The sequence below is a fragment of the Scyliorhinus canicula genome, chromosome 25, assembly GCF_902713615.1.
Source record: "Scyliorhinus canicula chromosome 25, sScyCan1.1, whole genome shotgun sequence".
Lineage (NCBI taxonomy): Eukaryota > Metazoa > Chordata > Chondrichthyes > Carcharhiniformes > Scyliorhinidae > Scyliorhinus > Scyliorhinus canicula.
The window spans coordinates 15,841,945-15,865,854 of record NC_052170.1 but is presented as its reverse complement, the minus strand read 5'-3'; the positions used below and the strand labels follow the sequence as shown (position 1 = coordinate 15,865,854).

At 50.5% G+C, this 23,910-nt stretch overlaps 1 protein-coding gene across 2 annotated transcripts in view; it reads left to right on the top strand.

Annotated features, from left to right (window-relative positions):
• LOC119957242 (adhesion G protein-coupled receptor E1-like) overlaps window positions 1–23,910 on the top strand; it is a 68,245-nt gene that overhangs the window by 38,971 nt on the left and 5,364 nt on the right. For both annotated transcript variants that reach the window (XM_038785087.1, XM_038785086.1), the window contains 8 exons: window positions 2,751–2,932; window positions 3,793–3,957; window positions 6,663–6,869; window positions 10,565–10,800; window positions 12,852–12,918; window positions 15,374–15,465; window positions 19,470–19,638; window positions 23,550–23,654. In XM_038785087.1, coding sequence (XP_038641015.1) covers window positions 2,751–2,932; window positions 3,793–3,957; window positions 6,663–6,869; window positions 10,565–10,800; window positions 12,852–12,918; window positions 15,374–15,465; window positions 19,470–19,638; window positions 23,550–23,654 — 1,223 coding nt within the window. The remainder of the gene's footprint in view (window positions 1–2,750; window positions 2,933–3,792; window positions 3,958–6,662; window positions 6,870–10,564; window positions 10,801–12,851; window positions 12,919–15,373; window positions 15,466–19,469; window positions 19,639–23,549; window positions 23,655–23,910) is intronic.

The following is a 23,910-nucleotide window of genomic DNA, read 5'->3' as shown; positions in this document are numbered from 1 at the left end:
GGGAATGATGAATGGTTCTCTAGGTCCTCAACCTCCAAGAGATCACCCAGCGCTGCAAGGGATTCATCCCCATCACTCTGTGGGAAGAACCAATTCAAGTCTTCATGGGGTTGGTCCCCATCTGCTGCAGTGTTTTCTCTATCCTCCACCTCACTTTATAAATAACTAAGAGATCCGTAACTTCTTCATCTGCCCTGCGTCTGGAGGATGGTGTCTCTGCAGAAAGAAAATTGAACTTACTGCTTACTGTATAAACCTCCGCAGCTTCTGAATGCTGTAGTTACCCTGCTTTGACATGGAAGGTTGAAGATTGTTGAATGAAAGAGTGGTTCAGATGACGAGCATCATCTGGCTTTTCTAGGATTTCTGCGTGTGCCAACATTAATAAGGATGTACGTTGATTGTGAAGAACAATGAGGCAATCAGCAACCTCTCAAGCCTTGTCGCTAAGAGGAGTGATAATCTTGCCTTAGCTGGGCAGTCTACGACCTGTTCGCACGCCATGGCACAGGTATCTCAAAATGGCTGCTAGAGTGGAGATTCCGCCCTTTCGTTCAGATTAGTGGGCTTTCATGAGGGTGAGATTGTTGCCCATGGGGTCACCAATTATGTGAAGCTTCAGAGTAACCATGAATTAAAGATAGCCATGATGTGGAGATGCCGGCGTTGGACTGGGGTGAGCACAGTAAGAAGTCTTACAACACCAGGTTAAAGTCCAACAGGTTTGTTTCAAACACGAGCTTTCGGAGCACGGCTCCTTCTGAAGAGCACGGCTTCACCTGAAGAAGGAGCCGTGCTCCGAAAGCTCGTGTTTGAAACAAACCTGTTGGACTTTAACCTGGTGTTGTAAGACTTCTTACTATGAATTAAAGATGCCTGGATTCCCGAAGCTCTATCTGCCTCACATTCTAGTCTCCATGAACCAAAGTAAGATCATCGTTGGTATGCAGGAAGTCGGGACATCTGGGACACCCACGACTATGCAATCATGGATTAGCTGATCCTTCAGTTCCCAACATCCACAAGTCCATATAGGTTGGTTACACACAATTAAATCAATTCCCCCAGTCATTGCGAGCGCTGGTTAGAACATGCTCACTCAATTACCAAGTTTTGCTTGAGGCTAAGGTCAAAGGTTTTAATAGTGGGGTCAAAATCTGCAGTGGACTGGTGCACAACTTCCCTTTGGAGAACGTTGTCCACTATTGGACCTACTGCAGAGTTATTTTGAAGCTTCTGCTCCTTCTCATGATGCTGCTCAGTACCAGAGAGTGTGGTGCTTCTATTACTCCTACTGCTGGCCCCTCTACGGGTCCTCGGGGCAGTCAAGCAGACGGGGGCAAGGGCAGGGACCGCTCACTCGGTGCGGCCCCCGTTGCCTCTCTCTAGTGTTCTTCCTTCGTGACCTGCTTTCAGATGTTTCTTCACCCCGTGATTCCTTCAATAACACCGACGTGTCTTTGTACATCGATGTCGCCATGTTCAAAGCGTGCTCCTGCAGCCTTGGATTCTAAGCACGAGACTTAATTCTTAGGCAGGTTAGACACACTCTGCTGCTTGCTCAATTACCATCTTGTTTAATGGTACCAAACCCAAACAGATTACAGAATAGGCACATTGCTCCTAAATATGGGACGGGATTCTCTCAGCCTGGGGCCGTGGCCGGAGAATCCCTGTGACTGGCACGAATCGCGCCACACCGCCCCAACGCCGAGACGCGATTCTCCTCAGATCAGAGAATCGGCGCCGGAGTGTTCGGCGTGGCGCCATTCGGGGGCTGTTCTACGAGCCCCCCCCCCCCCGCCGATTCTCGGCCCAGGATGGGCCGACTGGCCGCAGCAAAACACCCGAATCCCACCGGCTCTAAGCCCGTGGGACCTCGGAGTGGAAGGGTCCAGGTGCGGCCTGTGGGGGGGATCGACACTGAGGGGGGCCTCTGTTGTGGCCTGGTCCGTGATCGGGGCGGGCAAGCCCCTCTGGCTGGGGGCCTCCTTTCTTCTGCGCCGGCCCCTTTAGCCTTACGCCATGTTGCGTCGGGGCTGGCGCAGAGAAGGGAGCCACTGAGCATGTGTGCGTTGGCACCGGTGCCACTGCGCATGCGCTGACCCCGCGGCACCCAGTTGACTCCGGGATCAGCAGCTGGTGCAGCGTGGGTCGCTCCAGTGCCGCGCTGGCCCCCTGGAGGGGCCAGAATTGCTGATTCTGAGGCCGTTGTTGGCGCCGTCGAGAAACGCAATGGGGTTTCCAATGGTGTCAACACTTAGCCTCAGGATCAGAGAATCCCGGCCATGATTCTCAAGAGAGAGCCGAAAGCATGACTGGCTGGTATCAGTGGTACAACATGATCTACATCACATATTAACATATCCCATTTGTTAAACCTTTATACTACACTCCGGAGGTGTTCTATCCCTTTAAGTATGACTTGCATAGGGCAGCACGGTGGCGCAGTGGTTAGCACTACTGCCTCACGGCGCCGAGTTCCCAGGTTCGATTCCAGCTCTGGATCACTGTCCATGTGGAGTTTGTACATTCTCCCCGTGTTTGCGTGGGTCTCGCCCTCACAACCCACAGATGTTCTGTGTAGGTGGATTGGCCGCGCTAAATTGCCCCTTAATTGGGAAAAATGAATTGGGTACTATAAAAAAACTTATATACTTATGACTTATATGTCTTGTAGTCGGTGTTTACAAGTTATTATGGCACCACAAGTTAACATGCAGTGTATATTTTGCCAAATATCTGAACAGGGTCCGCTGCAATTGCTTTCATCTCGTACAATGAGCTGAATTCCCTTCGGAATGCGGATTTCATTGAGAAGGAAAATCCCAGGCCGTACCAGCTGATCTCAGGTGTGGTGTCGGCCACAATCTCGAACCACAAAGGTCGTGAACTCAGCGAACAAGTCAACATCACTCTGAAACATAAAAAGGTATAAAAGGGGGGCAGCATGGTGGCTCAGTAGGTTAGCACTGCAGTCTCACGGCGCTGAGGTCCCAGGTTCGATCCCGGCTCTGGGTCACTGTCCGTGTGGAGTTTGCACATTCTCCCCGTGTCTGCGTGGGTTTCGCCCCCACAACCCAAAGATGTGCAGGCTAGGTGGATTGAACACGCTAAATTGCCCCTTAATTAGAAAAAAAAAAATAATTGGGTACTCTAAATTTAAGAAAAAAAAAAAAAAAAGGTATAAAAGGGTAGAAGGGATTGATGTTACTGGCTAGGACCAGCACTCAAAATAAAAGTAGTTACACCTCAGAGTTGGGAGCACCCTAATGGCTCGCTCCCGTTAATTTGAGCCTCTTCGAAGCTCTGCTGTGCGTATCTTAGCTCGCGCCAAGTTCGGGTGATTCACCCGTCGTGGGTGCGCGGGCAGACCTGCATTGACTCCCAATCCAGCAACACCTCAATTTTAAAACTTTGACCATTGTTTTCCAATCTGTCCAGGGCCTCGCCAATGCCACCCCCCCCCCCCCCCCTCAAACCACCTCTATAATCTCACGCAGCCCCATGACCCTCCAAGATCTCCGTCACCTCCTCTTGCGCCTTTACTCAGCCACTGGCGACCATGTTGTCTCGGCCCTAAGTTCTGGAAATCTTTCCCTAAACCTCTCCGCCCCTCCCCTTTGAAGAGGCTACTTAAAACCTACGTCCTTGAACAAGCTTTTTGTCCGCCTGTCCGAATCGCTCCCCATCCGCCTCACTTTCAGATTTTGTTTGGTAATGATCGGGCGAAGCACCTGCTGGTGTTTTACTAAAGGTGCTTTACAAATGCAGCTGTTGTTGTTAACACAGGGCTCGAGAGCTGACGGGCGGCCAGTGTGCGTTTACTGGAGCCACACCAAAGGCAGAAGTTACTGGTCCCCTGAGGGATGCGGCCTGATAAATTCGAACGTGTCGCACACGGCGTGCGGGTGCCAGCACTTGTCCAGTTTCGCCATTCTCATGACGGCCGTGGAGGTAAAAGCTCTCGAGAAACAGCGAGGGGCGAGGTTAGCCTAACCGCTGAGCGGGGACCCCATCTGATTTGGGGGGAATGGGTTGAGGGGATGGGGGAAACACCTGTTCTGCATTCCGCTGAGGCTCTTACACCGTCTGGCCTCAAGGTGAGCAGGAACAGATGGGGAGAGGGGATAAAATCCCAACGTTGTTTGTTCCTGATGGGCAGATGGAGCTGGAATTGCCACCAATAATTCAGAAAAGAACCAATTTGTCATGCGGTCAACAGGAACTTGAATAGTGCAGAAAGAAACATGTTGCTGAAGTTTTTCATCTTGGACTCATCAGTAAGAAGTCTTCCAACACCAGGTTAAAGTGCAACAGGTTTGTTTCGAATCACTAGCTTTCGGACTCACCTGAGGAAGGAGCTGTGCTCCGAAAGCTAGTGATTCGAAACAAACCTGTTGGACTTTAACCTGGTGTTGTCAGACTTCCTACTGTGCTCACCCCAGTCCGACATCTCCACATCATCAGAGCAAATACAGGAATACCAAATTTATAACAATCACAACAATTTGTACCACAGGAGAAAGCTTGTTGGCAATATGAAAAGCTTTGGCAATATACCTCTCTCTTCAGCAATAACACATTATTTCTTTTCACATTCTTCGCTCCTCTGCTGTTGGCTGGGAAGGAGAACATACAAAATAGGGGAAGGTGTAGGACCCTGGAGCCTGCTCTACTATTCAGTAAGATCATGGCTGATCAAACTCCACATTCCCTTGCCTAACAAGAATTTATCTACCGTGGCCATAAAGATATTCGACGGCCTGCCTGCACTGCTTTCTGAGGCAGAGAGTTCCAAAGGTGCACGACCCTCAGAGAAAAATATTTGCCTCACCTCTGTCCTAAAAGGACCATCCCAACTTTAAAACAGTGTTCCTTGGATCTGGATTCACCCACAAGAGGAAACATAGGGCGTGAATAAATCGGGCTCCGTGCCAGATATAATCTGGATCTTGCCCTCGCTGGGCGTCGGAGACCCCCGGCTGCGCCTGGGATACCTCGCCAGGGCGCCATTTAGTACTGATCCACACAAGTGTGGACTAGTCGTAATGGCATCTTGGGGGGGGGGGGGGGGGGGGGGGTGTCTCCCAGGCCGTTAGAAACCTCCGGGTGGTTGGAGATAGCATAGGGTAGCAGCCCGGCTCTCTCCCTTGGCACCTAGACACCTTGACGCTGCCAGCCTAGCCCCCTGTCCGTGCCACCCTGGTACTGCCAGGGTCCCCAGGTTGGCACTGCCATGGGTCTGGGCCACACGGGGGCCGTGCCAGGTAGAGGTGGTGAGGGTGGGGTGGATTCCCTGGGGCCTCCCTAAGGTTGGGGGGTGAGGGAAGGGTGAAAAACGCAGGAGGGGGCCTGAAAGGTGGATGGGGAGGGCGCTGCCAGACAAAATGGCGCCCCAATCTGCGAGCAGAGCAGCTCACCAGCAGAAAATCCCTCTAAGTGGCCTCAGTGGGGAGACTGTCTGAGGCCAAAAAAGACAGCAAAGTGCTGTTGGATAGCGGGATGTTTCTTAATGTTGCAGAGACCCCGCTAAACGCGCGGTTCAGCGGACTTTAACTTGAGTCCGCTGAATCGTGCCCACCCTTTCCACATCCACCTTGTCAAGACCATCCAGGGTCGTATGGACTAAAATTAAGTCACTCTTCCAAACTCCAGTGGAAACAGGCTCAGTCTCTCCCACCTTAACTCATAAGAGACGGGAACCCTGGCTGATTGGAATTTCGTTTTGAGTCTAGCCCAAGAACCCAAGGCCATTTAGGACATCCTTCCCACAGCATTGGCTAAGGCTAGCTCACCCAACTCAGAGCAGAAGGTAGAGTGTTTTCTGGTCAATTCCTGAGTTACCACATGATCTCTGATCCTGTACCAAGATATATTACCAGACCCCTACTCTGCAATTCATGGGATTTAGTTTTGTTCCATAGCATTGCTGTCTCTTCCCACTACTCACTGCCATGTCCCTCCTTCCCAAGGTAACTCTCTTCTCCTCCTCTCCCTGAATGAGGTGTACTTGTACTTGACTGTAGGTTAGGAGAAGGTGCGTGTGGAGTCTAAACACTGTCATGGACAGAACTTCCCAAACCCGTGACCTCTGGAACTCAGAAGACCAGGACATCAGGAGCATGGGAACGCCATTACCTCCAAGTTGCTGACTTGGAAATATATCGACCATCCTTTCATTATCGCCGGGTCACAAACCTGGAACTCCCCTCCCTGTGGGGAGTACCTGCATTGCATGGACTGCAGCGGTTCAAGAGGGCTGCTCACCACCACCTTCCCAAAGGGAAAATAGGGATGGAAATAAATGGTGGCCTTGCCAGAGGCGCCCGCAGTTCCAACAATGACTTTGTTTGAAAAGGGAACTCATAGTCCTGTTCCCGGGCTGTGGGTTTAAATTGCCAAGTGACCTGAGGTGAAAGGTGAAAGGTGAGGGCCGAAGGATGAAGTTGAGGTTGGCAGCAATAGGCCTGTCATGGTCACATGTTACTCTGGGGGAAAGGAAGGGAGGTGAGTCATTCTTTGGGCCCACCTATGTCCATTTGGATGAGGTACAAGCGACCATGGGTCTGTACTCCAGGGGTCAGTGCGGTCAGGAGGGAAGTAAGAAAAGTCTTTCTTTTAATTGCAATTGTGTAAAGTGGTTGTCATTGACGTACTAGGATGAAAGTCACCTGGATCAGAATCTCGGTGTCATCACGCTGGTTGGGATCAGCGTATCGCTGGCTTGCCTGGGGCTCGCCATCATCACGTTCAGGTTCTGCACCCAAGTTACCAGCTACAACAACACCATCCACATCAACCTGTGCATCACCCTGTTCCTGGCTGAGCTCATCTTCCTGGTGGGGATTAACAGGACCGACAACAAGGTGAGAGGATGTCAGGATTACTGATTGCACCTCGCAATCCCAACCCCGTTACACGCCACTCCCCCCCCCCCCCCTCACAACCACCACCACTCCCCCTTCCCCCCCGCGCCTCCCCGCCATTCTAAAAAACATTAATTGAGCTCTAGCTGGACATACAATTCGTAATCTTCCTTTACAAACACTGCCACCAGGGATCTCAATCTGGAGCTGCAAATACTGAAACTGAGTTATCTTCAGCAAAAAGGTTTATTCCAAATCACTCACTCCAATTGCATCATTCTATTTAATTCAGAAAGGTTCGATCCTCCCACAAGTCCCGAAAGACGCGCTTATTCGGTGAACTGGCCGTTCTTAATTCTCCCTCAGTGTACCCGAACAGGCGCCGGAGAGTGGCGACGAGGGGATTTCTTTTTTCTAAGGGGCAATTTAGCATGGCCAATCCACCTAACCGGCACGTCTTTGGACTGTGGGAGGAAACCGGAGCACCCGGAGGAAACCCACGCACACACGGGGAGAACTTGCAGGCTCCACACAGACTGTCACGTGAGGCCAGAATTGAAACCTGGTCCCTGGCGCTGTGAGGCAGCAGTGCTAATCGCCGTGCCCCCTGACTAAGGGCTTTTCACAGTAATTTCATTGCCGTGTTAATGTAAGCCTACTTGTGACACTAATAAAGATTATTATTATTATTATTATTATTAAACGCAGTTCATTAGTTGCTTACCAGACCATCTCACTTCCTGGAGACTGTTTGAATATTTCCACCTGTAGTAGTTATTGTGTCAGCCCTGCCTCAGCGAGCAGCAATCTTGCCCCTGATTCTGAAGGGCGTGGATTCAAGTCCCAGGCAGGCTGGAGAGTTGGGCGGCATCAAGACAAGTTTCTGGATCTCGAAGCTACCCCTGGGGGTTGGGGGGGGGGGGGGGGGGGGAGTAATCTATCCTCGAGATTTTCAAAAGCTCCCCCTCAATCGGTTCCGATTCGATTAAGAATGGCAGACGGGCCCTTGGAGCTGGATGACCAATTAGAGGCCTTTCACCTTGAGATGGTGCAGCGGCCTGCAGTGGATGCTAAGCAGCTGAGAGGACGTGAGGCGACGTCAGCAGGTCTGGCAGCATCTGTGGAGAGAGAGAATAACAGAGTTTTGAGTCTGAAAGACTCTGTTCTGAAGGCGGGGGGCAGAAATGTGATGGGTTTTATGCTGTTGGGAAAGGGAATCATAGTGCAGAAGGAGGCCATTTGGCCCATCGAGTCTGCACAGGCCCTTAGGAAAGAGCTCCCTACTTAAGCCCACACATCCACCCTATCCCCGTAACCCAGCAACCCCACCTACCTTTTTTGGACACCAAGGGCAATTTATCATCGTCAATCGACCTAACCTGCATATCTCTGGACTGTGGGAGGAAACCGGAGCACCCGGAGGAAACCCACGCAGACACGGGGGAGAACGTGTGGACTCCACGCAGACAGTGACCCAACCCGGGAATCGAACCTGGGACCCTGGAGCTGTGAAGCAATTGTGCTAAACACTATGCTACCGTGCTGCCTGGTAGGTCAAGGATAGGTTAAAGGGCAGGGGAGATTAAATTAAAAAGATGTCATGGAATAATAGGAAAAGAAAATGGGAATTGTAGTAGTAAAAAAACAAAGCATTAGTCTAGAGTAGGTGTTAATAGCAGAATAAAGGTCCACGCTGTCTGAAAGCCGATGATGAGAACAAGATACAGGCTGGCACCTGGCGAGGGGTGGTTGGGGGGGGGAGGGGGGGGGGGGGGGGGAGAAAATGGAGGACAGAGTTCCTGGTCTGAAGTTGTTGAACTCAGTGTTGAGTCTAGAAGGCTGTAACTTGCCAAATCGGAAGATGAGGCGTTGGTCCTCCAACTTGAATTGGACCTCACTGGAACATCTGAAGATGGACCTGATCTGATATTCTCCGGTGAGTGGCTCACCTCCTGACTCCCCAAAGCTCCCCTCCACCTCGGCACGTGCCTGGACGAGTGCGGCTCCAACAACACTCAAGACGCTCAACACCATCAAGGGCAAAGCAGACAGCTTGGGCGGCATCCTATCCACCATCTTAAACATCAACTCCCCCCATTACCAGTGAAAACATGGCGGTAGGGTGTGCTCCCCACACAATGCACTGCAGTGACTCGCCTAGGCTTCTTCAACAACTCGACAACAAGGTGGCACTGATTAACACTGCTGCCTGTGGAGTTCACATGTTCTCCCCGTGTCTGCGTGGGTTTCCTCCGGGTGCTCTGGTTTCCTCCCACACTCCAAAGATGTGCAGGTTAGGTGGACAGGCCACGTTAAAATTGCCCCTTAGTGTCTCGGCACACGCAGCTTAGGTAATGCGAGGGCAGCACGGTGGCCTAGTGGTTAGCACAACCGCCTCACGGCGCTGAGGTCCCAGGTTCGATCCCGGCTCTGGGTCACTGTCCGTGTGGAGTTTGCACATTCTCCCCGTGTCTGCGTGGGTTTCGCCCCCACAACCCAAAAATGTGCAGAGTAGGTGGATTGGCCACGCTAAATTGCCCCTTAATTGGAAAAAATAATTGGGTAATCTAAATTTAAAAAAAAAAAGCTTAGGTAATGCGGATAGGGCAGGTTGGGCTCTTTCAGAGGATTGGTACAGACTCGATGGGCTGAATGGCCTTCTTCTGCATGGGGCAGCATGGTAGCACAGTGGTTAGCACAGTTACTTCACAGCACCAGGGTCACTGGTGCAAGGTCTCCCCGTGTCTGCGTGGGTTTCCTCCGGGTGCTCCGGTTTCCTCCCACAGTCCAAAGTTGTGCGGGATGGGTGCATTGGCAATGTTCCATTGCCCTTTTTTGTTTTTAGAATTTACAGTGCAGAAGGAGGCCATTCGGCCCATCGAGTCTGCATCGGCCCTGACAAAGATCACCCTACTCAAGCCCACGTATCTACCCTTTCCCCGTAACCCAGCAACCCCCACTTAACGTTTTTTAGGACACCAAGGGCAATTTATCATAGCCAATCAACCTAACCCGCACATCTTTGGACTGTGGGAGGAAACCGGAGCACCCGGAGGAAACCCACGCAGACACGGGGAGAATGCGCAGACTCCGCACAGACAGTGACCCAGCGGGGAATCGAACCTCAGACCCTGGAGCTGTGAAGCAATTGTGCTTCCGTGGTTGTGCTAACCACTATGCTACCGTGCTGCCCAAAAAAGTGCCCAAGAAGATTAGGTGAGGTTACTGGGTTACGGGGATAGGGTGGAGATGTGGACTTAGATAGGGTGATCTTTCCATGGACCGATGCAGACTCGATGGGCCAAATGGCCTCTTTCTGCACTGTAAATTCCATGCTCTATGATATGCCAAATCCACTAACGGAAAAGAGAAGGGCAGAAGGCAGAGGAATACCATTACCTCCTGCCTCCAAGTCACACACACACAATCCCCACTTGATCATTATTCAGTCACTCTGTGTCAGAACCCCAGACTCCAGCACAGTGGGAGCAACTACCCCACATGGACTGCAGCGATTCAAGAGGGCAGCTCACCACGACCGTCCGAGGGGCGACTATGGAGGGGCAATAAATGCCAGCCTTGCTCGTGATGCCCGCATCCCCAGACTGAATACGCAGACACAAAAAAACGAATTTAGAGTCAGCGAGGGTTGGTATTTGGTGAGGATGGGATTGAACCCGTGTTCTTTATTCCAGGTTGTATGTGGGATCATTGCCGGCTCGCTGCACTACCTCTTTCTCGCAGCCTTCGCCTGGATGTGCGTGGAAGGGATTTACCTTCATCTCATGGTCAGGAACCTCCAGAAAATAAACAACAACTGTGCTCAAAAGATGTTGAAATGGTTCATGTATCCGTTTGGTTATGGAGTGCCAGCAGTGATAGTGGTCGTTTCCACGGCAACGCGTTCCGCTGGTTACGGAACACACCAACAGTAAGTAACATCTGAACGCTCAAGTCTGTGATGTGACCATCAGTTCACTCGAGAGACGATAGGAAGTAAACTGTGGCTTTAATAGACTTACAACTCAGCCTGCCTGCGACCAGAAGAACTGAGGGCAGACTCACAAGGCTGCAGCACTTTATACTTCCGGTAGTGGGAGGGGCCATGGGCGGAGCCGAGGGTGGAGCCCTGTACAAGCTCCTCATCTCTCCGTGGGCAGAGCCCACAAAGACACAATGCTATACAGTGTGAACACAATACTGTACAATGTGAATTACATGATGTACATTCACCACAGTCTGGTGAACAGGAAGAGTGGCCTGTCCCATTAAGCCTGCCCCACACACACACACATTGGTGGCCAGAGAACCATCATCAAACCACCTTCTCCAGGGCAATTAGGGCTGATCAATAAACGCCGGTCTTGCTTACATCTGAAGAATGAACAGATAAATAAATCTAGACCCAGGTCCCAATTGTGCATCTTTTCTGGTTTGACCGGACACATGCTGCTGTAGAAAATGTTCCTGAAACACAGTCTCGGGACGTTTCCCCCTCTGCACCCTTTACACAACCACTGTCCCAGTGTACATTCGGGCAGTTAAAGCCCTCCTTTATAACTACTCAATAGTTTCCCTGCACGAGTGGTTGATCTGTAGACTACGCCGAGGAATGTAATTGCAGCCTTTTTGTTCCTTAGCTCCAGTCAAATTGATTCTCCTTGAACCCTCTGGGACATCCTCTTTCTCCAACACGGCAAAGCTCTCCTTAATCAATGCCACCATCCCTCCTTTCCTATATTTTCTGAACACCTTGTGCCCAGGAATATTTACACCCAGTACAACCCTCCCTTGAGCCAGGTCTCTGTTATTTTCACAACATCATATTTCCACAACCCAATCTGGGCCTGTAACTCCCCAATCTTCTTACAATACTCCGTGTATTCACATCCATGCACAGTAACCTGATTTGGACGTCATTACTTTCCCCTATACTCCGACTCCACCTATTAACTTAGTATTCTCTGTCCCAATGCTATCTATCTCTCCCAGTGTTTGCGTGAATCATGGTATTCCTCTCTAATATTCTCTCTCGGTTCCCACACCCTTGCCGAGTTAGTATAAAGCCCCTTCAACATCACGAGCAAAATGTCCTGCAAGGAACCCAGCCCCAGCTCTGTTCCGGTGCAACACTTCCGGCTTGTACAGACGCCACTTTCCTCTGAGCCTGTCCCAGGAAACTCAAGCCGTCCCTCCTGCATCATCTTTCCAGCCATCCATTCATCTGCCATGTCCTCCTATTTCTACATTCACTTGGATGTGACACTGGGAGTAATCCAGTGATTACCACGTTTGAGAGGAGCTTGGACTCTCCAGGGATGAGAGCGGGAGGGAAACAGGGGCCGGGAAGCCGAGCGAGGTTAGGGATGGGGAGCCGGAGTGTGGCGACGGTTTAGTTGGAGAGAAATCCGAAACCCCAGCTGGGGTTTGTTTGTGTCCCTGCAGCTTTGGGGGCAATGTCAGCGGGGCCGGCTTCCAGATCCCTGCGGCCTAGAAAAAGGAAGCGGCACAGTGGTTAGCACCACTACCTCACAGCACCATGGTCTCGGGTTCAATCCCAGCCTTGGGTGTCTATCAATGTGGGGTTTGCATTTTTTCCTCGTGTCTGCGTGGGTTCCCTCCTGGTGCTCCAGTTTCCTCCAAAGTTCCAAAGATGTGCAGGTTAGGTGGGGTTACGGGGATGGGGCTGGGTAGGATGCTCTTTCAGAGGGTCGATGTAGACACGATGGGCCGAATGGCCTCCTTCTGCACTGTAGGGATTCGATGATTCTATGAGGTCCTGCTTGCTAAAAGTCTACTTGGCTCCCTAAATTCTGATTGCAGGACCACATTCCCTCTTCCTACCTAAATCATTGGTACCAATGTGGACCACGCTCTCTGGCTGTTCAACATGGTGAGTGAGGAAGGAGTGAGGTAGAGAGAGGGAGAGGATCTCATTAATGTCCCTGACTGTTTCAACTTTCTATCTCTCTTGTGTTTCAGTTGCTGGCTGACGATCGAGAATGGATTTATCTGGAGTTTTATTGGTCCCGTATGTGCAACAATTCTGGTAACTATATCATCACTACAGATGTTTGAGAAGAAAACGCTCGAGCTTCTTTACGGAATACCCACTTTAAATTCATCCCTTTAACTAATGACACTGAGGTCATCTTGTGGCGCAGTGGCCATTGCCTCTGAGCCAGAAGCTCCAGATTTGAGTCCCACTCCAGGATCTGGGCCGGGATTCTCCCCTACCCGATCGGACGGGGGGTCCTGGTGGGATGGAGTGGCGTGAACCACTCCGGCGTCGGGCCGCCCCAAGCCCTGACCTTGAGGGGCTAGGCCCGCGGCGGAGTGGTTGGCGCCCCGCCAGCCGGCGGGAAAGGCCTTTGGCGCCACGCTAGCCGGGGCCGAAGGGACTTTGCCGGCTGCTGTAAGTCCACGCATGCGCCAGAGCGTCAGCAGCTGCTGACGTCATCCCCGCGCATGCGCAGGGGAGGGGGTCACTTCCGCGTCCGGATAGTGAAGGCTATGGCCAACACGGTAGGAAAAGAGTGCCCTCACGCCACAGGCCCGCCCGCCGATCGGTGGGCCCCCATCACGGGCCAGGCCACCATGGGGGCCCCCCCCGGGCCAGATCGCCCCGCGCCCCTCCCCCCCCAGGATCCCGGAGGCCGCCCGTGCCGGCAGTCCCGTCAGTAAGGCACGTGTTTTGATTCACGCCGGCGGGAGAGGCATTACAGCAGCGGGACTTCGGGCCATTGCGGGCCGGAGAATTGCTTGGGGGGGGGGGGCCGACAGGCCCCCGGCACGATTCCCGCCCCCGCCGAATCTCTGGTGCCGGAGACTTCGGGAGATGGCGGGGCGGGATTCACGCCGCCCCCCCCCGGCGATTCTCCAACCCGGCGGGGGGTCGGAGAATCCAGCCCCTGATGTCTAAAGCAGGTACGTTCATAACGCGACCAGACAGGTTGAGTGTCAACCTGCAAAAGCCTTCCTACAATCAGGCCAACGTGGGTGGAAATGGCCCGTTCGAGGGGCTGAATGGCCTCCATGTGTCCATAGGCAATGAAAGAAAGCACCTTTATGGAAAGGCAGTGGGGCTTTGTGGAACAAAGCTGCACCTGAGGAAAACACATCTCTCCTGGAGTTAGGGGAGAGCAAAGATTAATAAGTCGGCTGTTTGACTGACAGTCTATCACAGGGGTGGGCATACTACGGCCCGCGGGCCGCATGCGGCCCGCCAAAGGTCTTTATGCGGCCCACCAAGATCAAGTCATTTAAAAAAAAAAAAAATTTCTTAAAAAAAATTTTTTTTTTTTTTTTAATTTTAAGGTTAATGGGGTGGGGCTGTTGGGTTACTGGTATAGGGTGGATACGTTGACTTCAGTAGGGTGATCATTGCTCGGCACAACATGTGTTTCATGTGAAGTTTCTACTTTAAAATATTAATTAATAAAAATTAATTGCTTTTTTTTTCTTTAAAAACCTTTTATTTTGGCTATTTTAAATATTAATTATTTTACTTAATATACTATGCGGCCCTTTAAAATTGTGAATTTCTGAATGTGGCCCTTGCACGGAAAAGTTTGCCCACCCCTGGTCTATCACAAAGACTGTGCGTTGTAGAGTACAACATACATGGAGCAGAACGACAAACCTCCATCTGCCGTGGTATGCACAGAAATTAAAATCTTGTTCTTTCACACTGGCCCACCTCAGCAATAACAATTTGCATTTATACAGCGCCTGACAGGGTAAAACATCCCACAACACTTGACGCAAATATGATCAGGTAAAATCTGCCACCGAGCCACGTGAGAAGAGACGAGGGGAGGTGAGCAGAGGTGCTAAGGGGTGTGTTAAAGGAAGGGAGGGAGGCTGAGGGAGGGAACTCCAGGACTGAACGGCTGCCAATGATGGAGGGATTTAAATTGGGGGTGCTCAACAAGCTGGAGTTGGAGGAGTGGAGATACCTTGGAGGTTAGAGTGCCGGAGGAGGGATTACAGAAATAGAGAGGATGCGGCCATGAAGAGAGTCAAGGCATTTTCAGACCAGGAGCCAGTATAGAATGACAGGAACCGGCAGTGACGGGTGAATTTGCCTTGATACACAGTGTTTTGGATGTGCTCAAGTTTATGGGAAGGTGGGAGACCAGTCAGGAGAGCATTGGAATAGTCACAATTCATAAAGTCAGTGATACAACTGGGAGCCATAAATATCATTGACAACAAGGAGTAGCTAAATATTCTATCACAAGGCAACCCAGAGCACTACCTGTTGGCGGAATAGGGGATGGTTTAGCTCACTCGGCTAAATCGCTGGCTTTGTAAGCAGGCCAGCAGCACGGTTCAATTCCTGTACCAGCCTCCCCGAACAGGCGCCGGAATGTGGCGACTAGGGGCTTTTCACAGTAACTTCATTTGAAGCCTACTTGTGACAATAAGTGATTTTCATTCATTTCATAGCAAGATTTCTCCATTGTTTGAAGTGAATTTGTTCCCATTTCCTTTCTTCACAGTTTAATACAGTCCTCTTCGCTGTGACGCTCTGGATACTGAGGGCCCAGCTCACGCGACTGAATGCAGAAGTCACAAAACTTAAGGACATGAGGTCAGTGAACCCCAGGCTCAGAACGCAAGCCTCACGGAGGGAAAGGGAAATTACTTTATTTCAGGGGTACCCAAGATTTTGCCCGCTCCCTTTCTCCTCTCTCCTGACTCTCCTAAGGCATTTTGTAGGTGCAGCCGCACCCGACTGGTAACAAGCTATTCAACTGCCATGGGCATCATCCTCAAACCTACCTCTGTGGTGAGACAGCATTCATACATACAGACTTTCCAGTGGTTATGCTACAGTTGTACGGAACTTTGGTCAGACCTCCTCTGGACTGCTTCATTCAGTTGTGGAAACTGTAGTCAGCAAGGATATAGTAGCCGTCAAGGGGGTGTGATGCTGGATCATGAGGATGCCAGCAGAGGTAAAAGGGTTAAATCATGAGGACAGGTTATATATATCAGGCTCGTATTCCCTTGAACTCGGTGTTGTGTTAAATTGTTCTGTGTTTGATTATGTGAGTCCGGTAACTGATCTATGCTCACTGTGTATGAGTGCTTAAGCCTGCGTGTGGACTCAGAGCAGTAAACAGTAAACAGACACCACATAAGCTAGTAGAAGCTTCTGGAAGGAAGGCATAGACATTTTAAAACATTGTATGAAATGCTATCAATAAAGTTCCTGCACACTTAGAAAGTCTTGTTGCAGAATGGGTAGTGTCCCTGTCTCTGAGCCAGAGACTCATGTGCGAGTGCCACCCAGGATTTGACGGCTGAGGAAGGTGGATTCACCTCGACCAAACAGGTTGAGTGTGTCAACCTGAAAAACCCTTTCAAACACGCCAATGCCTGGCGGTAAGAGCAGGAGAGACTCATAGTCAGCCACGCTTGAGAGGGAGTGGTGCCTCTCTAGCTATAAGCCTCTGGTGACAGACCTGTTCTGGGGAAAAGCCTCACAATGGGAACAAATGAAACTCTGCTTTGAGCACCGCTAGGCGCGGGAAATAAAACAATCAAACAACACTTTGAAACCAGTTTCACGGGGCGGAACAGTGATTAGCGCTGCTGCCTCACAGCGCCAGGGACCCAGGTTCAATTCCGGCCTCGGGTGACTGTTTGTGTGGAGTTTGCACTTTCTCCCCGTGTCTGCGTGGTTTTTCTCCGGGTGCTCCAGTTTCCTAGGTGAGGGGTACAGGGATGGGGTGGGGAATTGGGCCCAGAAGGGTGGTCTTTCAGAGGGGCGGTGCAGACCCGATGGGCCGAATTGCCTCCTGCTTCACTGTAGGGATCTATGATCTCTGCATTGCACTGTGGAAAATCAATGAAATGTACAGCATTGAGTAAATTAGAGAGTGATCTGATCGAGGTGTTTAAAATGTTGAACTGATTCGACAGGTTAGTTTTGAAGAAACTATTCCCTCTGGTGGAGGAATTGTGAAGGGCTTATCTCTAATTTGAAGGAGGGAAAGACGAGGCAGAATTCAGGAAGCCCCTCCTCACACTAATGGTGGGAGAAATCTTGAGATCCTGTCCCACAAAGGCTTTGGATGCCGAGGGTCAGTGGAACTGGGGCTGACAGGTTTTTTTCCTGGGTAAGGGTGTCAAAGAACATGGAACCAGGAGGGAAAAATGGAGTTGGGGTACGGATTGGCCATGACAGAATAGGCTCAATGGGCTGAATAGCCCAATCCTGTTCCTTGGAGCTCAACAGAGGGATCCACTGAATAGATTTCTCATGCAGGATAGTCTACATAAAAGACTGAAAATTGCTTCTGAATCTTAAACAAACACCCAAAGTTTATGAGTAACGCTCCCAGAGCCAATGGAATTAAACAAAATTAAGGCCTGTATTGAAACTGGAGACAAAATGTCATTGAACAAGATCACGGACAGACTACGCGTACCTGCAGTTACTCCACTGCAATCCATGTTAAGTGGGGTGGGAGGACAGTAGTTATACTGCTCTCCGCACCTTGCGCCAGTCAGTGGATTGCAGAGGTTCGGCTCACTGACCGCCAATTGTGGGTGAAAGTTGCAGAGCAGTGGAAGTTCTCGCTGCCGCCTTTGAAGCGTTTGTATCTCTCAAAGTAACAACTCCAGTCGATGATGGGTGAGGTGCATTAAAAGGCATCACTAACGCAAGACTGCCCTATGGCATTAACCTTTTAAGTTCAAGATGTGCCTTAATACACCCTCTCCTATGACCTCGGTATGTCGCAAAAGTGAATAAAGTTAAGAAGTAAAATTCCCCTGCTCTTTTCTAAAATATTGCCTGTAGGATCTCCTCCATCTGCCGGACAGGGCAGGACTCATCTGAAAGACAATTTTTTTTTATTCATTCATAGAATGTGGCTGTCGCTGGCTGGGCCAGCATTTATTGTCAATCCCTAATTGCCCTTAAGGGGGCAATTAAGAGTCAACCACGTTGCTATGGATCTGGAGTCACATGTAGGCCAGACCGGGTAAGGACGGCAGATTTCCTTCCCTAAAGGACATCAGTGAACCAGATGGGTTTTTACAACGGTTTCATGGTCATCATTAGGCTTTTAGTTCCAGATTTTATTGAATTCAAATTTCACCATCTGCAGTGGCGGGATTTGAACCCGGGTCCCCAGAGCATTACTCTGGGTCTCGTGTTTACTAGTTGTGGTAAACCACTGTTACACCTGTATTAGGTGATGTAAGGTAGGACCTGTACTACAGATTCGCTGGTAGCCCCTGCCTGCTGGCTCCGCCCAGTAGGAGGAGCGTGTCCTCTATTCAGCAGCCATTTTGCCAGCTGCTGTGGGAGGCCGCACATCTGGCTGCAATAAAGCTGATGGAACCATCAATTCAGTGAACACGTGTAGTTGGATCTGAACAGAGGCTTTAATACACTTACAACAGAGCCAGCCTATTTGTCGTTGAACTCCAGATGAACTGGCAGGCTGGCTCTAAGGCACTGATCTTTATACATCGGTCCCAGGGGGAGGAGTCCTGGGCGGAGCCAAGGGAGGAGCCCAGTACAAACTCTCGCGTACTCCCAGAGCGACTCCCCCTGGTGGTCGGATAGTGCAACTGCACTTACAATGGTGGATAGTGAACATATATACACAGAGTTATATTGGCAACTATATACAGCATTGATCTTACAACGGGTAGATAACGAACATATATACATGGAGTGATATTGGCAACTATATATCGTGTGAATCACATTCACCACAAAAGCCACAGTTGTTTCCAACCTTAGTCTTTGTACAATTAATTGATCGTGCATCACTAGTCCAGTGTCAATACCACAATTCCACCTCTGCCACTGCCTCAGCACTGCTGGTGTTGCATCCGAGGTATTGCGATTAAGCCTCTGCGATAGGACTTAAGCCCAAAGTCTTCTGCCTCACGGATGAGCATGCGGCCCACTGAGGGACTGCCTTATGAGGAGAGATTAAACAGGTTTGATCTGCACTCCTTGGAGTTCAGAAGAATGAGAGGTTGTTGTGATTGAATCATCGAAGATTGTTCGGGGTTAGGCAGGGTAAATGTTGGGAGGGTATTTCCACTCATGGGAGGCAGAGTCTCATAATAAGGAGGAGCTCATTTAACTCCGATTTGAGGAAGAATTTCTTCTCTCAAGAGAGCGGTAACCCTTTGGAATTGTTTATCCCAGGAAGCTGTGTAGGCCGAGGCCTTGAGCATTTTCAATGCCGAGATCGATAGGTCTTTAATCAGTTAAGGAGTTAAGGGTTACAGAGAGACAGCAGGAAAGTGGACTTAGTGAGTGTTATATCAGCCATGATTTTATTAAATGGCGGAGCAGACTTGAAGGGCTGAATGGCCCACTCCTGTCCCTATTTCTTATGGCCTTATGGTCACAGTTGTGACATTCTGTGCCTTGGACAAGATGTGAAAGTTGGCAAGACTTGGGACGCCAAGTTCATTCCCCATTTTCCAACAATGCAGAGCATTGAAGAGCAATTTGAATTGAAGAAACTTTCAATTCACTGTATTAAGGTAACCAGTGAAAGAGTGCGTTATAACTCGCTGCTCCCCTTACCTCACTGAACTCTCTGCTCTTTACAGAATGCTGACGCTTAAAGCCATCGCCCAAGTGTTTATCCTGGGCTGCACCTGGATTTTGGGACTGTTCCACTTCCAGTCTTCAACACTGGTGATGGCCTATTTATTCACAATCGTTAACAGTTTCCAGGGAGTTTTTATCTTCATCATCCTCTGCTTGTTAAATCGTCAGGTAAGACGTTCTCTCTGCTTCCTCTGCTGCTCTTGGAGTGCCCCCCCGGTGAGTTCATTTCACCTCCACCCCTGAAGGGGGTAATGGGGTTCAGAGCCCACCCCCCGCTCACAGGGACACGGTGTAAGGTCAGGCAGGGTGTATCAGCTGGCCACTGAGCCACTGGCACCGTGGCAACTCTCAGCTGCCATGTTATAGTTCTCTCAAACGGGGTAAGTAAGGAATCGATGGAGGAGGAGGGTGGTGCAGCTTTAACCTCGACCACTGAGAAAGTGACAGGATCGGGCGTGTGGTGTTCAATGGTTCAATTGTTCTGTGTTTGATTAAGTGTGTCTGTTGACTAATCTACACTCACTGTGCTTGATGAGCTAAGTCTAATGTGATGACTCAGAGAAAAGTGAACAAACTGTAAATAAATCTCTCCTTACCTCTGCACTGCTTGGAGGTATAAAATACAGAACAAGCCGGTGAACACAACATCCAGTTTGAGCCTGGAGTTGAATCTCTCACCACCTCCTTTACCCTCCCATCCTCCAGCTCCTTCTTCACTCCTCTCACCTCATTCTTTCCTCTCCTTTTTCCTCCTTCTCCCCTCCTCTTTTCCACTCTGTCCCCTGCTGTAATAATTTCGCCCAAGCCAGCCTTCTAGCACCAAATCCCTTTATTGGAATAACGAAAAAGGCCGCTACCAAAACACCGTGACCTACAGCTTGCCGATCCCGGTTGAAGAAGCGGGTTTTAAGCTCCCACTGCTCATTCCCCATTGGGCGAGCTCCGCCTGCTTAATAGGGGAATTCATATTCCACGAAGCCCATGGGGTGATCTGTTGTCAATCGCTTGTGTCCTGCATGGCCAATATAACAACCCCCCCACCAAGATCGTTTCCCTCTCAGTACCTCGAGGACATCCCAGCCGCCGCTTGCAAATTGGTCTGAGGTCTGTTGAGGGTGGAGCCGGATCTGGTGGTGTGAACCGAATCGGAGACCTTTGCTTCCGGAGGGAGCATCGAAGGGTTACTGACAGGGAATCCCCTTCGAGGTCATCTTCAGTCGGAGCACCGGCTGCCATCTCGGAATCTGCGTCCTCGGTCTCTGGGGTGACGGGCGTAGGGTGAGCTTCGAGTTGTGGCCGGGCACTAGCGGCGGCCACCTCCATGGCCGGTAACGGGGCCTGCTCGAGGGCGGACTCTTTGCTCCTGAGGTGGTCCAGGTGTTTCCTCATAACTTTAACCTGGCCCTTCACTTTATAAGATACTGGTCCCGGTTTCTCCGTTACAACCCCAGGAACCCAACTCCGAAGTTTCTCACGTAAACCAGATCACCCGTCTTAAAAGTTCTTTCGGTCCTTGCAAGAGTCACATTTTTTTTTCTGGTTCTCTTGTTGGGATTCCACCCTCTCCGCCAGGTTTGGGAATATTAGGCTTGGTCTCGTACGAAGCCGCCGTCCCATTAACTGTTCCTCCGGGGCGATTCCTGTCGTTGTACGAGGAATGGTCCTGTAATCGAACAGAAACCTTGTCAGTTTGCTCTGTATGAACGCTGCCGATTGCTTCTTCACGCTGGTTTTAAAAGTCCGCGCCACCCGTTCCACCAGCCCTTTCGACAACGGGCGATAAGATGCTGTCCGGCTTGTGTCGGATACCATTGGGTTGCATGAAGCTTTGGATCGCCCCACTGGTCAAGGCAGTTGTCGGAAACTGGGGCCCCCGGTATTCCTTGTGTCCAAAAACTCTGCCGGAATCTCTCGATTGTAACGTGGGAGGTAGTGGAGCTCATGTGGTGCATCTCCAAACATTTGGACAGTGTATCCACCGGGATCAAAAACGTGGGACCCAGAAAAGGTCTGCAGAAATCCGCATGCAGTCACACCCATGGCCTGCCCGGCCACTCCCATGAATGTAGGGAGGCTGAAGAAGGTATTTGGTTGTCTGGAATAGATCAGGCTGTTTTATCAGGTCCATCACGTCTGAGTCGTGGTCGGGCCACCAGACGTAGCTTCAGCCGAGCATTTTCATTTCTAATACCCCAGAGTGGCCATTAAGCAGTTCCATTAGTATTGGGCACCACTCGAGACGAGGGACAACCACTCGGGATCCCCAAACAATCATGCCGGCCTCAACACTGAGCTCAACTGTCTCGATTAGATACGGCTTGTCCTCGACTTCACCGTTCAGGATCATGTGCTTCATTTTAGACAGTTTTGGATCCTTTGCCGTCCAGTCCTTTATTTGCCTTGCAGATACTGGCAAAGTTTCTCAACAAGTTAGGATCATTGTGACCTCTACCAATGCTGGCAGTGGTGCCAGGCTTGTAGGCAGCGGGAGGTAATTCTACGCATTGGCATTCCAGGACGGTGCTCGCAAAGATATTCATAAGCCGCAAGTAACAGGGTTCAGAGGCGGCACTGTGGCACAGTGGTTAGCACTGCTGCCGCACAGTGCCAAGGACCCAGGTTCAATCCCGGCCTCGGGTCATTGTCCGTGTGGAGTTTGCACGTTCTCCCCGTGTCTACGTGGGCCTCGCTACCACAACCCAAAGATGTGCAGATTAGGTGAATGGGCCACGCTAAATCACCCCTTAAAAAAAAATAACAAGGCCCAATGCTGTATCTGAATGGAGGTGATGGGGGCCTTATCCTCTTTAAAAAGTCCCAGTAAGTGCCTGAGGTCGGTCACTATTATGAAACGCCTGCTGTAGACTACCAATGAAACCTTTTTACACCCAACACGGCTGCCAAGCCCTCCTCAATTTGAGAATACCTCAGCTGGGCATCCGAAAGGACCCCGGAAGCACAGGAGATGGACCTTTCCATCCAGTCGCCCCAGTGGTGTGAGAGTACTGTCCCAACCCATAAGGGGAAGCATCGCATGCAAAAGTGAGTTCCTTCTTGGGGTCATAATGGGCCAATAAGTTGGACAAAAAGTTCCTGTTTAACTTTATTGAAGGTTTCCACTTGTGACACTTCCCAAGACCGTTTTTAGTACTTCCGAGCACTGTATGCAAAGAGGCCCAATTCGGGATAGACTGATCTCAGGAAGGATTTTAACCCCATGGTATTCCTTTATAGCCTTCACCTTGTCCTCTATTGGACGTAGACCGTTTTTATCCATCTGATAGCAAAGTAAGATCAATTGCTGATCCCCTGTGTCCTTCGTGGCCATTATGTCCACTCCTCTCGCCTCCCCTACCACTCTCCTCTGACTCTCCCTGCCTCTCCTCCTTTCCTTCTCCCCTTCTCCCATTTTGCACCTCCTCACCTCTTCCCTTCTCCGCTCCTCCCATCTCCCATCCCTTCCCTTTATCTCTCTCCCCCCTCCCCTTTCCTCCCTACTCCCCTGTCTCCCTCCCCTCTCGCGACCTTACTTCTCTCCTTCCTTCCCATTCCTTCCTTCCCCTTCTTCCCTTCTCTCTCCTCTATGTCCTTTCCTCTCTCACGTCTTCTCTCATACTAATTCCTCACATTCCCTCTCTCTGTCCTATCCTTTCCTCCCTCCCCCCCCCCCCACTCCCCCCACGCCCCTTACAAAGGGAGCACCATGTCCTCCTGAACAATGGCTCACTCTTTGTATTTGTTTTCTTAAACTGTACAAACGTGCATGTAACAAGAGCAAATCTTGCAGGAAGACTTGCTGGGTGTTAGACGAATTAACTCCGTCTCCTCAAAGCCTTTAGTTGCTGTGGAGCAAAACAACACAAAATCCCAGCCCATCAACATCCCGTGGGCGGCCAGGCTATGAATGGAGAGGCAGGAAGCAACGGGTCTGCCAAAGGCCACCAGTGTAGTGTGTGATATGGATTATTAAAAGAACAAGGATATGACTTCTCTGAAATAGGTTTCTTCAAGATAAGCCTGGATTTTATGTTTGAAACATGTCGATTAAAAACTGCTTTCTGTGTAACTTGCGGCCGAAGGTGAGAGATGGATACCGGGCCTGGTTCAATAGGCTGTGCATGATCAGGAAGAAAGCTAGCTTCGCGGATTCTGGATCTGCCAGCGTGCCAATGACCACTGCAACAGTAAGTAGGCCATTGGTCAACTGTGAAGGAAGTGCTGTGTTACCAGTCATGCTGAGCTGTCAGGTCATCCCATAATACCCCTTCACTCCTGAGAAAATAGTCACTGACCTTGGGCTGAATGCTCAATATCGCACCGTGTATTCACTTACCCACTGGCCCATTGGCTAGCCAATGACCTATAACCTTTGATTTAAATTATGTGACTTGTGGAGGCTTTATGGGACATTATTATACTTCCTTTTCCTCCAATGCAAGT